Source organism: Lagopus leucura, unplaced genomic scaffold, assembly GCF_019238085.1.
Source record: "Lagopus leucura isolate 7727_CA_CO unplaced genomic scaffold, USGS_WTPT01 Super-Scaffold_100039, whole genome shotgun sequence".
In the NCBI taxonomy this organism is placed as follows: domain Eukaryota; kingdom Metazoa; phylum Chordata; class Aves; order Galliformes; family Phasianidae; genus Lagopus; species Lagopus leucura.
Window position 1 is genome coordinate 3109019 of NW_024962288.1, and position 14906 is coordinate 3123924.

Sequence of the window (14906 nt, forward strand, 5' to 3'; positions counted from 1 at the left end):
TGGCTCTGCTGTGCCCTGGGTGCCTCTGCTTTCACAACACCATCAGCATGTCTGACTACATCTCCAACTGCGGGTTCCCCAAGCCAGGGACACTCTTCTTCTTACTCATGTACTGCCTTGCACAGCACAGACTTGCCTTCAGCTGGAAGAAGACAGAGCAGAAAGTGTACAGTACCAGCAGCAGCCCAGGAGTCTGCCAGAATGCAAATCAATAATCTGGATTCTCACAGCTGTAAAGCCAAGCAGTTTTCCTCAGGCATTTGCCTTCTTATTTCCTATCTGGAAGGCACTGGGCAGGTTTTCAGTCTGAAATTCCTATTCAGACTGGGTTTTGAGGAGGCTGAGATGCATATGGCTGGTATCCATACCCAGGAAGGCAGAGAAACGTATGAGATAAAACCTCTGACCCTCGTGCAAAGCTAAACTGCAGTACATGTGGGTACAAAAAAGCACAGTTGCTTTAAAATCCCTCTCCGCAGCCTTGTTTGTTTGTAGGCATCATCCCTACTGCCACATGAGGTTTGCTGTGGATAATGACTGGACTTGCTGTCCCAGATATTTACCATTTTCCCAGCTCTGCTGTGAGCATCTAAGAGACTATGGGCCACCAGAGAGTCTTCTACATTCCAACAGCCCTCTCTGACCCACTTATCTCCAATTCACGCCGGCTAAGCTCCAAAGCTGCCACTTTAGAAAAGAAACCAGACTCCACTTCCCACAAAGCCGACAAATTAAACTCTTAAACAAACAAAATGTAGTTTGTCGTTGTTGGACGAAAAGAAGAAAAAAAGCAGAAAAAAAAAAATAACCTGATGGAGGAAAGGCACCGAGAGCTCACATACCTGCAGTGCACAACGATGGGTCCTGCCTCTGGGGGGTTGAGGAACTTTACTTGCCGAACAAAGCCCAGGAGGCCCGTGGCATAGCAAGGAACCCCGTGGTCTGGCCAGCTGGTGAAGTGGAACTGCCGAATCTCTCGGATCTCATGGTAGCCTTTCTGAGGAGACAGCACAGCCTCTATTTTTCTGCCACCAGACTGCAGTCAACGCATTTCGCCCACTGCTCCCTACTCTCATACAGAAGGCTGAACAATTTAGCTCTAATCGTGTGCAGGAATATGTCCTATACTACTTTTTACTCCAAGAGATTTCAAGGTGAAGGATCAAGATGCACTCCAATTACAAACGAAGTGGCAAAGTACAGCTGAGGACTGTGGAGGTGAATGCCAGCACCTGATTCAAACCTGTAGTCTCAGTGTTCAAAACCAGTTCACTGGGAACATTACAGGATGACTTCTGCCCCAGCGTACCAGGGCTGCACTTTGCCCATCTCGCTTTTGGTGATACCTCCATAAACCACCACTCTCAAATCCTTTTTCAGACACTGAAGCAAAAGCCTGGGGAATGAACAGCTAAATACAGAGGCCCCAGGAAACTGTAGATTTTCTGTTGCCTCCTGCCAAAAAATATCAAGTTTGAGATTAAAGCTGGTGCTGAAAAGGATAGAAAGTGGTACCTAGATCCACCACTTGCCCTACTGGTGAGACAATGCTACTGGTGCATGAAAACTGGCTGTAACTGTATTTGTTTTGTCAAGGGTAACACAGAAATGTCAGTTAGCTGTGACCTTTTACTATATAGGAAATGTATGTGGAGCTCACTAATCTGTCAGATTTTGGCATTAGCATTTCCTGTCAGGTTTTTCAGTGATTCAATGGAACGTGGACCTTATGAGCTAGAAAACCTGAACAATATTCCCAGTGTGGCTTAGTAGGTATTTTGGAAAAGCTTTAAAACCACTTACTGAGTGTTTGGAAAGTAATTTGGACAGACCTGGAGTACTCTGACATTTAGATATTCAATTTCTAATTGTATATAACATAAATCTTCCAAATCCTGCCAATTTGGGGACAATTTTAATAGTTGAGCTTTTATTACTTTATTTCTCTTGAAAAAGAAACCTCTCTGGTATCCAATTTAGCTGATACCTTTTCTTCACCTACAGTTTTCTGCTGTGAATTGGGATAGCCAACTACCTGCTGGCTTTTGGATTTATTTAAGCTTCAGGCACTGTGGATTTTACCTTTGTTGTTACATCAAGACGTTTAAGTAAAATGAGAATATCTGTCAAAAATTTAGATTCCAGAAGTGAAAACATGCCATACAGCAACTGTTCCCATCTCCATACCTCTGGATGTTCCACCCAGAGTTCACATTTCAGATCACAAACTGAGTGTGACATCAAAAGATCAGCTGACCGAAGATTTCCTTACCTTTTGTACAGTAAATGTGCGTATGACATACTCTGCCAGTGGTTCTGTCTCAATTAATGTGACTTTAATATCCCCATAGACCTCTGTGTCATCTGGCCAGTACCGAACACACTTCACCTGGTGGGAAGGGAAAGAAAATATTGAGAGGAACTAGCTCCAAGTGAGGCAGAGCTGATCCACATTTTACCCCACTCTCAAGAAGACATGAGCTAAGGCTCATGAAAACAATTACCTCATCATGTGAGCGCAAAGCACGTTTACAAGCTACGTGCAAAACTAATGGTAGAAATAAATGCCAGAGCAGCTTATACAGGTTAACAAAGACTGTAACGTTACTAAATGCTCCAGCATGAAGAGGTGGAACAGCACCTAAAATCTCAACCAAACAGCTACTGCAAAACAGGTTATAAATTCCACTTCAAGTCATAGAAAGAGGCTGTGATTATACGATCCGTTTAGGATTTGGAATTTTTTTGTTGGTTTTTTTGTTTGTTTGTTTTTTACACAGAGGAGTTTATTTCAAACTGAAGTGTCAGTAGAAGGTAGAATAGAATAAATAACAATAAATGAACAGAACCAGGCAGGATTCAAACATGAGATCTAAAGGAAATCAAACACAAAGCAGTTGAATTACTAGCAGTTGTGAATAAGATATTGCTTAAACATTTCTTTTAGTACAAAGGGAATGGAAGGTGACAAACAGAAGGAGAACATTTTTGAAGTGCTGGTTTCTGGCTGAGAATCTCTCTAAACCAAAGACTACCAGGAGTGGGAAGAACGTGCCAGGGGAAGCACATCCCAAATGTGCCTCCTTCTTATTCTCTGAAGCTGCTCTGTCCCTCTGAGTCATTCACATTTGCTCCCACTGTGAGCTTTAGCAGTAGCCCTGTGCTAACGCAGAGACTCCTGGTTAGCTGAGTCCAAGAGAGCAAAGCTGTGTATGATGAAGAGCCCAGTGCCCCTAGGTGGCCCCAGGATCCAGCTGTGCATGGGCTCACATCACAACAGAACGGTGATATTCTGAAATGATCAGCAACTCTCAGCTTTGAAATATCATTTAAAAATCTCTTTTGATCAGTTCAAACACCAGTTGCACGTCCTCATGCCTCCAGATTTTTGTGGGTAGAAAATTACTCAAATTACACAGATAAAGAATAATTATTACAGAAGTACATTTTTTCCCTCTGTACTGAAAAAGGAGACAGCTCCTCAGCTAGCATAAATTTGTATAACTCTGCTAAAGCAAGACTTACAGCAGGAACAAGATCCTTATTAGTCTGGAAGGGAAGCAGCTAAGTATTACAAAAATCTAGCATTTTATAGGAAAAAATTCCTGAGTGGTTTAATTCCTTTCTTCGCTACAGTAAGCAAAAAGAATTTCACTTGCTGAGCATTGTGCAGCATCAACACCAGCGCTACACCCAGCAATGCTTTGTTTTTCTGTGATAGGAAAATGGTCCCCTTACCCTGCCCACTTCCACCAAGTTGGTGACCATGACAACGCTTGCAGAGTTTTCTTGCCAAATCATTCTCCAGAAATCCTTCACTGTCTCTTGCATCGGCCCTGGGGCATGAGAAAAGACAAAAAGACATCTTCAGAGAGTACATCTAATGCCAACAACCCATTCCAGTTGTTCCCTTGCCACTGTGCTGTTCTCACAGGATCCTACTCTCCCTTTCAGTGCCTCTTTCTGTGACTCAGGGCTATAGACACTGAACAGCCTGGAGCTCTCTGACAGATCAGACACCTCACCTTCCTTGCAGTAGGTATCTGGGATTCCAGCATGCCAGAAACAGAGGTGATGGCTGTGTTGTAAACAGCTGAGATGACAGTTCCAGTAGGAAATAATGTATAAGCAAAGGGATGGGGATGAACCCCACAGTCACTCTGCAATTAAGGCAGTATTGAGATTTGTACCAGATGCAACAGTAGAATTCCTAATAGTTTATTAATTATGAAAGAGAAAGCATTCAGAAATTAGTCCTTTTTTGAGAGTTCCTACAAGGAAAATCATTGGGCTCCAACAGCCAAACAGTTAGCATCCACAAAAGATGATTTATTAGACTAGAGCTTCTTCTCTTATTCCCCTTTTCTCTTCTAGCCTGTAAATGAAAACCTTCAGCCACTCTGCCCAAACTGCAGCCTCCATGTTCTTTGCCACGATGCATTCTCCATACCCTTATAAACCCAGATACCGATTTTATTCTATTATGTTCTTTATTCCTTCAATAGAGACAAACGTGAAAACATCATGAAGTGGAATTTAAGAACAGAGTCATTTATGTGAATATCACATTTCCAAAGGAGGAAGGAATGCACTGAAATGAGAATGAATAATTGTAGGGAAAGTGGTTATGGCCAAAGAGTTTGCCTGGTGATGTAGGAAAACAGCAATCCAGTGCAAAGAACCGCAGTTAGGAGGCTCATCATCTAACATGCTCAGCGTTCAATTGTGTCGCTGAGGTTTTTGCTTCTTTCTAAAGGCAGAGCAAACTAATTTACAGAAGGTGGTGTTCAAATGCAATTTGCTACCAGTTCCCACTAACAAAAATTCATCGCTCACAGGCATATTCATACTGCCTTCCCACAGCAATTTCACATCAGCAGGTAAACTCAAGCTCCATAAAGTCCCTTTTAGTTATAACCCTGTATTTCATGCACAACGGGCACATTATAGATTGTTCTGTCATCTCTATGCCTACTCTTATAATTTAGATTTTTTTGTTTGAGTGCCTTTAGTAGCTTAGAACATCTCATCTCCTTGCCTTTTGCTCCCCTAAACCAAGTTTTCAGACATTCCCAACACAGAAGATGTCACCCTATAAATAACTCTTGTAGCAATCTAGAACAGCAGAGATTTTACAAATATTTAGACATACAAGAATGAACTTGCCTTGAGTTGCAATGTAATGACGAGGCCGGTGGTACCCCTGGAAAAAAAGACAAATATGTGATGGCCTGAGGTCACAGTTAAACAAAACACAGCAACATGCATTTTCACCTTCCTGGCAGCAAGAACTGCTCTGCACCAACGCTGGTTATTGAGTGCCTGAAGATAAGCAACAAGGTTGCCCTGTTAGATTTTAAGTGATGGTATCTCACTCTGGTCAAGTAATTTAATTAAAAACCTCACAGTGTCAGGATTTCACGATAGCAAAGAGAAAACAGGAATGGAACAGTTTCCACTACTCATTCCAAGAAACAGAAGTGTCATGCCTAACCCACAGGTAGCTCTGGAAACTGGAAAAAGCTGAATCTTTGTGCTTGAAAAACAACAAAGGTGTGAGTTTTCCCCTGCATGATAACACTAAATGCCAGTGGTATGTGACTTTAGTAAGTGCATGTTTCAGTTTCTTCCATTAGAGATACTCCTATGAACAGTGCCATGCTCCTAAGCATGAGGAGACGCATACAAGAAGTGCACGTCACTTAGTGTTCTGTTTGTGCAAGGAAGGCAGCTTTTTAAAAGTTATTTTACAATGCTTAAAAAAAAATGTCAAGCCACTCACACCTTCTGCACTGTGACTCTGTATGCAGTCAGTAAGAATCAGATATCTGCTAATGTTATTGTGAGGGGCTGATATTGATTTCCACATACATCACGCATTTACCCCACATTCCACTTGTGTTTGTGGAGCTGTCAAACATAGGAAATCTCCATCTGTCTAGACTGGTCAGAAAGAAGAGACTGGAGACCGAGAACCTTCTCCCTGTCACAACATGATGTCTGTATAACATTCATCTGTCATTCACATCAGACCAGCAGTCTGTCCCTACGTAACATGCACCACAAAGTGGTGAGCAGACTTGTCAGCAGCAGTGTTTGTCACATTGGGAACGTCCATGAGCCTTACGTCTATGTAATTGGCGTTGATGTAGTCAGAGTGAGGATCCCCATCCAGCAGCTGCAATCTCACTCTTGAATGATCATCTGAAAGAAGGAAAGAGAAAAGTGACAGTAACGATAAAGAGGACGTTGTCAGTGCTTTATTTTATCTGCCAATTCCTGCAAGTGAGTAATTGAATACTTATGATAATAATAAAAAAAATAAATACTGAAAGAATATCAGAGCTGTTCTAGTTCCTATACACCCTTTTTTTTGTACGTAAGATCTTTAGGTTAATGTTTGTTCATACTCAGTGCTCATTAAGTTCACTGCCATCACTGTAATTTGTTACAGAGCTTTTGCAAAGACCAAAGACACTGCTTGGTCTGGGGGTCTTTCAGGAGGTATCTCCATTCCAAAAGCCATCTCCATCCTGGGAAGTGACAGCCCCCCTGGATTTCTCAGACCCATGGAAACTGAGACAAGAGCTGACACACAATCAGGACAAAAATAAACAGACCACAACAGAGGTATGGAAGACTAAAGGAGAAATCCTACAAATAACAAGTGAGGTAATCCAAAGAACAGAAGGAAAATACTGAAGGAAATCAGAGCTCTTTTACACAACCCACAGAACCCACTGCAGCAAAATGGCAGGTTCACTGCAGCAAAAACAAAGTGTTCGTGTTTTTGAGGACGTTCAAAGTTACTTTAGATAAGGCAATGACAGATATCAATCTTTTCCTCTCCCATTATGCTCTAGAGCTCAAATACAGAAAGGAACTACCCCAGCGGGCAAATTATGTCATAATTTTCCACCAAGAGAATATTTTGATCTTCCTCTGGAACAGCTGGTGCTGAGCTCTGTCAAAGCAGATACTGAGCGAGCTGGGCGTTGATCTGATCGGGGCTGGCAGTCCCAGTGCTGGCATGTAATTAATTGCAGAGCTGTTATCTAAGGACCGGTTGCTTGGGAAAGGCAGCCGGGTTACGGAGGTCACAGCCAGACATGCTGGGCTCATTTCTAAAGGGCTTTTATAATGAAGCAGAATACAGATTCCATTAAGTTTATTTCCTCCCCGCTAGCTATGTAGACAGTAGCTCCCAGGCAGTAAAGCATTAATGGTTAGAAACACTTCTCAAAATATGAGCCTAAGCATGATTTACATTCAATTAAAAAGAATCATCACAATAAAACAAAAACGTGAGGCGGAGTTCTGCAGTAACTCAGTCAAAAAGGTTTTAGCCATGACTTAATTAAACACAGCATCAGAGGCAGACGTACCTGCAGCTCCAAAAACTGAGATTTCGATGTACATTAAATATTCATTTGCTCATGTAAAACAATGATTCTATACTTCGCTCATTATTTGGGTGAGGATTTCACACCACAAATGACAGCCACACTGTTGTATTTCTCAAATGCCATATTTGCATTCAGAAATGGTTATGCTGGTGAATCCATCAAAAGCTCTGCTATACTTGCATTAATAAATACAAGCTGTAAATGCAGGAGGTATCTTTCCCAAAGTGCTGATGTTGCTCCCAGCTCTCCACAATTACCGGTGCTCAAGGCAAGCACACTAGGAGTTGCAGTAAATCATGTGGTTAGACAGACAACAAAAGAATTTATACTTAGAGCAATTCACACAGACAGACAAGAGGCTGATTAAGGTGGACATCTCGATGAAATACACCAAGTCTCCCGTAGCCAATTTCACACTTGCAATTCAAGGCAGGAAACTAAGCTAGTTAAGTACCACGCAGAACAAAAGCAAAGCAAAGCAATCCCTAGAGCTAATGGTTCTGAGGGAAACACTTACTAATCATCCTTGTGATGCCACAGGATAGCGATGTTATGAAAGTCCTGACTTATTGCAGTAATATAACTGAAAAGTTTAGAGACCAAAAATGACCCTGATGACAGAAAAGAATCTCAAGTTGGTTTTTTTAAAGTGGGTTTTAGATGCTGTCTTCACACAGTGTGTGGCTGAAGTGCTTTGCACAGCCACTGAGGAAGAACCTGCCTCTCCTCATGTAACTGAACCAACCTCACAAATCACATTTCAGCTCTCTGAGCCAATCCTTACTTAGAAACTTAGAAAAAAAAATGGATGCCTCCTTAAGGGAACTGGCTGAGAGAGATCTGAAAGGACTGCAGAATGATCTATGCCTTTAGGACAGCTATGGTTAAATGACAGGTGCTCTGTAGCTAATAAAAAGAGTTTCTTTCATTCACTTGAACCAAATACAGTTATTCTTACTGGAAATAACAGGAAAGTGATTAATACTTGCGGGTGATTTGTTTATCTTAAGAGTGCAAGCTGTGCAGCAGAAAAACTGCATATGTGTAATAATGATGTCTTAATGGCGTCTTTAATCATAAGTTCATAAGTTTAGGAGACCACTCTGAATAGAAGCTCATGGGTCTCGTGCTTATTCTTTTTTAACTTACAGACTTTAAATGGCTTCCAGTGACCAGAACAAATCCCTCATTCTGCACCCTTTCCACAGGACTACACTAGCCAAAGAGACAAAGATTTGGGACACTGAAATGAACACATCACTCAACTCTTCTACACATTCAAGAGACATCACAAAATCTCCACGTGCCACAAATGCTTTACAGAAATCTCAGAGCTGCAAAAAAATGGACGTAGTTTTACAAATGTATACATGAGCTTACTTCTCCCTGTTGCCTACAGTTGGTAGGCCAAGTTAGCAGAAGTCTGCATGAAGAGTACTTTGACTGAAAATTGGTCTTCAAACAGATTTCAAAAGTGACAGGAGTTTCACTGAAAAGCATTGTGCTCCCATTTTAGCACAAAAATGTTATCGTTTCATACCTCTGTCAAAATCCCCATTAGTGATCATTTGAAATATCATTGCAATTTTTCCACATATCATTTTGACACCAGTGCTGGATTAATCTCATGCAACTTTCACCATCTAAATATTATGCAGCTAGTCTAAATTGGCTGTCAAGGCACTCCACTGAGTTGATGGAGAAATGCAGACATCTTTGGAAATAAATCAACATAGTTCTGGTAAGAAAGGATGATTTGACCTCTCAAGGCACACTGTCCTCTAATCCTATCCCCAGCAGCCCTAGACACCTTTAGAACAGGACAACAGTGAGGTGTTCCAGCTGGGAGCTCTCTTAATCTTTCTCTGATATCTGTCAGTTCCACCACACAATTCTGATTAATTTGCTGTCTTAGAGTTCAAAAGCATATAGCAGTCAGAGCAGAAAGAAAATAAAGCAAGTTTCAATTCTGCCTTTTGTCACCAACTCAATAGGTTTTAATGGTCCACCACAGGATGTTAATACAATGGCCTAAGTGAGAAGATGGTAAAGCTCCATTGCAGCTGGGAGAATCATCCGAAGCAGTGCTGGTCAAAGCGTCCCTGAAAGTGCTAAGCACCTCCTGTGAAAACACGTTCAAAAATGGGGAAAAAAAGAAGGAAAAAAGAAGGTTCTCTCTTGTAAATTAAAGCAAAGCACAATCTTTTGTCTCTGTTTTCTCAGCTCTCGCCTGAGAGTTTTACTCCAAATCTGGATAATATGTGGAGAAATAGAATAGAAGCAAAGGTCTCACACAGCTTTGTGATGTTTTCTCTTCTACGGAATGAGATCAGCCCAACTCACAAGTGCTACGTCTCTCCCTTAATCATCGCTTGCTGATGCACTTCCAAAGCATCAATATCTAGACACTTAACCAAACATAAATCATTTCCATACATAAATGCATCCACTACCTACCTCTGCCTCTTAAGCTGGTCTCCAAAGACTGTTTTGCAGATGTAAGAGCAGCAGCAGATACTGGGGCTGGCAGTAAAATTTAGGTTTTCACATAGAGTCACAGTGTTAATAAAGTACTGGGAAAGAGATGAGCGGAGTAAAAAGGTCCTGTGAGTGTCCCATTACATGGGAGGCAGCAAAGACAAGATCCAACCTGCTGTGAATCCCTGAGCAACACTAGTTGTTGCAAGAGCTGGTAACCTCACATTTTAACAAAAGTCTCCTAAACAGTTAGAAAAGTTAGTTACAACCTGGCTTTTCAATTTTCTCCCCAAAAAGCATGCAATACGTTGTTCCAGGATTGATGAAATTGCAACTGTGATTAAACAAATAATGTTAATTGCCATCTGCAGCATTCTACCAAATGCACTGGTAAGAGCAATCAGTGCATACACCGGGTTTTACCAGCAATTGTAGGTTTAGCACAACAAATCAGCTAAGGATGTAATCATTTTCCGCCTCCTCTCCTCTGCTCAGGATTTTGCACAGTTTGTACCCACAGAGCACAATTCATTTTCATGATCTGCCTGGAGGGAACTGCTCTCCTGCTATTTTCAGCTCTGCTGTCAATTCTCCATTCTGGATCCCGCCACTGCCTTTACTCAGGACAGCTGCCCAACATCACCCATCGGTAGGTTCTGGTTCAAGACTTAGCCAAAGACATCACTGATAACTTCCCACCATTTTGACAAAATGTCTAACAAATGCTATGCCCCTTCCTTAGGCAACCTCTCTTCCTTCTTCCAGGCATCTTCAAAGTGAAGCAAATATTTCAATCCATTTTACTTCATCACTCTTCTTGGCATGTTACTAAACCTAGAAATTATTCTCTCTTTCTGAACGTCTTTATGTCATACATACTTGAAGAAAATCCATCTGGTCTTGTTGTTTACCTTCAAATCGTCAGCATCCCTCCGCTCTATCACTATTTTTGTCCTTCTTAACTATGCCTTTCCATTGCCTCAACAACCTGATTTTTTCTCCCACATGCCTCAAATTTGAGCTTTAAACAGTGGCTCTTGCACAGTCTTGCCTTCTTTCACCTCCACCTTGACATTAGGTCAACTGCTTCTTTAAAACCCTCCAAAGAAGCATTCCCTTTCATGTTAGCTTCCTTATAGCACACTATGGCACTTCCACCTTCAAAAACCAATGTTCAGTTGCTATAGCTGGATGATTCATTTCTCAGACTAATTTGATCTAAGCTAATTGTCTAGACAGGCAAATTGAACCTCTGTCTGAAAGTATCTTTCTTTGCCACTAGCAACACAGGAAGCATACAGCAAGGCAGAGCTTTTAGACAGCTGAAGATAAGGGAGATGATTCCCACGCTAACTACAATGCTCCAATAGTACCACTTCTATTTTCCACATGGAGAAACAAAGACTGATGGATCTGGTGTCCAGCTCACGATCAATACAGAAAGACAGGAGCAAATGCAGGATTAGATTACATTACAGCTCAGAAACCTTTCATTTTAATTTCCAGACTTCTTCACCTTTACAATGAGGTTCCTTAGCCATTCTGCCCCATTCCCCCAAAACTGTTACATGAATCACTTCTTTTAAGTCTTTAAAAGAAAGAGAGGAAAGTTAACTTGTGTGAGAGACACCTCATTGTGACCAAGATTTTTTCCACTTTGTTAAAGTCTGCTTGTCCTACAGAAAGTATATATTTAACCTGAGAAGAAATACACCACTAAACATATAATTCCATGCAACCTAATTTTGCTTTTACAGCGTTCCATACATTTATTCAGTCTCATAAATGTATGGCACATCTATTTACATTCTGCTTGTTCTGATCGTCTCAGGCCTGGCTTAACCAATTTGATACTGCTTAGCAACCCTTAAAAAGGATGATTTATTGTACCTCTCCTCATTCCTCCCAGACATTGTAAGGAATAATGAAACACTGGGGAAAGCTGCCTGGAGAGCTTTCGGAAAGCTTTGCTTTGGAGATCTTTAGAAAAAAAAAATCACTAAGATCTGTCAAAAAGTGACAGAACTAGAAGTAGTCCTTAGATGGAAACAAAGTAGATCTAAGTGGTTTTATGGAGTCCTCCCCTGCCCTGCAGTTTGCAATATATTAATATCTCTATAACACGAACTATAATTTATTATAGAATTAAACACAACTCTGAACTTCTAGTGTATTCTCAACTTCCTTTCTATGATCAGCAGAAGCTAAGCTTGTCCTAGTCATCAAAACAGCTCTGTGTAGACAAGGAGCAGCTGCTGCACTGGTTACTGACCACTGTTCCACATCTCCTTTTCCAATTCTGCTTGTGGAACTGAAAGATCTGAGTTACATAACAAAAAAAATGAATGGAAAATGGGCAAAATCACCTACTGTGAAAATCTGAAAAGATGACTTTGTCCTTGATTTGAATAAAAGATAAATTTAAAAAAGCATTAAAAAGACCTAAGAAAAAAATATAAACAAAAAAAAATTCCTAGAATTAAGTATAGCATGTAACAATCAGACTGAATTACTGCACGCTCAGCACTGTAAACCAGTTTGAGGTGAGGTTTTCAAGCACACCCCGTTTCCATAAGACGCTTATGAAATCATACAGAAAGCTCAGTGTAATATGACTTAACACCTACAGGAGATTATGTTTCCATATCTATTCTTATTGCGATTTTCATCTTCCTTGGCTGTATCCCAGGATGCCGTCTGCCCCTCAGGTAATGCCTGCAAAAAAAACAACAGTGGAGGGTTTATAAAAATCTGGACAGTGTCTGCAGGTGGGTTACGATGGCAAAAGAGGGCAAAAATAACAATACTGCATAATTCAGTAGTCAACCATGCAAACGACTGTTCTGGAAAGGGCACATTTACTAACAAAGAAAACAGAGCTTGGTGCAGATCATTTGCAGCCCTTGGCTTCTGCTAGCTGCTAACACAGATCTAAAGGGATGAGGAGACTTGGTTTCTGGCTGCACAGTCACAGGTTAAGCTCATTTCTCCTGCAGAACAGGGAGATTTCACATATATACATTAAACTATAAGAAAGCATCCAGAGAAAGGCTATAGAGGGGAAGGGTGTGAGGGCTTCAGTGTGTGAGAGGGGTGGCTGAGGTCACTGCGTTTGCTGGGCACAGAGCAGAGCAGGCTGAGGGGAGGCCTCATGGCGGCTGCAGCTCCTCACAGGGAGCCGAGGGCAGCACTGTCAGCCATAGGGTTTGAGTGGTGCTGTGTGGAGCCAGGGGTGGGACTCGATGATCCCTGTGAGCAGGGATCCAAGAGAGGACAGTCTGTGATTCTGTGCACAGCTAAGGAAGCCCAGATGGTGGAAACAAAGGGCTCAGGCTTTGAGCTGAGCACATACAATGGTTTCAGCTATTTCTATATTGGTGATGGGGTGATGTAATACAAATCACTCGCTGATTTTCTCTAAGGAAAAACAAAAAGCTCAGAGTTTTAGATCATGTCTATAGAAAACAGGCAGAAAAAGGTAAAACATACAAACTGTGAAAAAAAATGGTCAACTTCCCCAGATTTACCCTTTTCATGGAGGCAAGGAAACACAGAGGGTTCTGACACACTGTAACAGGTTGCCCAAGGAGGCTGTGGATGCCCCATCCCCAAAGGCACTCAAGACCAGGCTGGATGTGGCTCTGGGCAGCCTGGTCTGCTGGTTGGTGACCCTGCACATAGCAGGGGGTTGGAACTGGATGAGCATTGTGGTCCTTCTCAGCCCAGGCCATTCTGTGATTCCATGAAACCAGCAGCAGACAGCGCTGCTTTACCATATAGCTTGAACATAAGCAAACGAGCTACTTTCCCTTCAACACATGTCCAGTGAGGATTTTAAAGTCATAAAGGCAGAGCCAGGAAAGTGCCAGCTGTGATGGTGTCTGGCTGGAGGTTGGCCCTGCTTTCCTTGGGAGATGGGCTGAGCTGTCCGTGAGGGATGGTCTCTCCAGGGACAGAAAGCCACAACCTGCACACAGCTGGTGCAGCTGGAGCCAGCCCAGCCTTGACTTGTGCTGCATGCAAAGCTGAGGAAAAAAACAGCTTTGGCTGTGTTTTCTTGGCCTTCTCCAAGATCTACGCCCTGACGTGAGCCTGTATTACTAAAATCAACCACAACATTACAAACTGTGCTATTCATAATCCCAAGGGAATTACGGAGTTTTTACACTGCACTCATAGGGGAATCATATCTGCCTTGGCTAGCAGCAGGTAGTTTGACAACTGGAAAATGAATTTACATTCATCTTCGCAAGCCATCCAGGTCTATTACAGTTCCTGAATGCAATAGCAGAGAGACACAATTATTAGGATCTACAACACTGGCATTACAAATAAATTTAATAAGAGCAACCCTCTTGCAGACCAAATCGTTGTGAATTTCCCCCAGAGGGGTTCCAGGACAGAAAATGTCAGGCACTGCAGCACTACCATGAGCCTGCTGACAAAAGACAGGGACAGCAAGTTCCTATTCAAAAGCCCAGGAGAAAGAGTAATAAACTCTGTAATTGGCAAGGGCTTTGATCACACATATATTTCCTTTACAGACAGCTGTTTCCAAACAGAAGCTCATCTCCTGAGTACAAAAAAAACAAACCCACAAGAATACCAAACCCACATTAAACAACAAAAAAATCCCTGAGTAAAAGGGAAGAGATAAGGACAGTACATTTTTGTCTTTAAAGATTAAGGAAAAGGTGCCTTATTTTTCCACTAATATCCAATTACAGCAGACAGACCAGAGAATGGCAACAGTCATTAGACACCTCATCACAGCCACGTGAAAAGGAAAAGTAAAATAAATTCTTCCTCATCACTTCACCAGGAGGAGGCTATCTTGGTCAGAGAATACACTTTCAGTTCCAAAAAAACTCTTTCCAAAGTAATGCCATCCTTTCAGGTGATTTGTTGAAATTCTCCACTTAAATTCCTGTTTCCCAATTTGCCTCACACAGCCTCCACAGATTGAAGAACTCCAAAGACTGAATTCACCTCACTCAAAATCAAAGAAATCGCCACTTTTCA

General features: G+C 41.7%; 1 protein-coding gene across 1 annotated transcript in view; it reads right to left on the reverse strand.

Moving 5' to 3' along the window:
• PTPRT (protein tyrosine phosphatase receptor type T) overlaps positions 1-14906 on the reverse strand; it is a 308933-nt gene that overhangs the window by 14835 nt on the left and 279192 nt on the right. Inside the window, exons 18-23 of the mRNA XM_042883615.1 lie at positions 12512-12599; positions 6128-6204; positions 5167-5203; positions 3739-3836; positions 2273-2389; positions 843-1036 (exon numbers count right to left, since the gene is read on the reverse strand). Coding sequence (XP_042739549.1) covers positions 843-1036; positions 2273-2389; positions 3739-3836; positions 5167-5203; positions 6128-6204; positions 12512-12599 — 611 coding nt within the window. The remainder of the gene's footprint in view (positions 1-842; positions 1037-2272; positions 2390-3738; positions 3837-5166; positions 5204-6127; positions 6205-12511; positions 12600-14906) is intronic.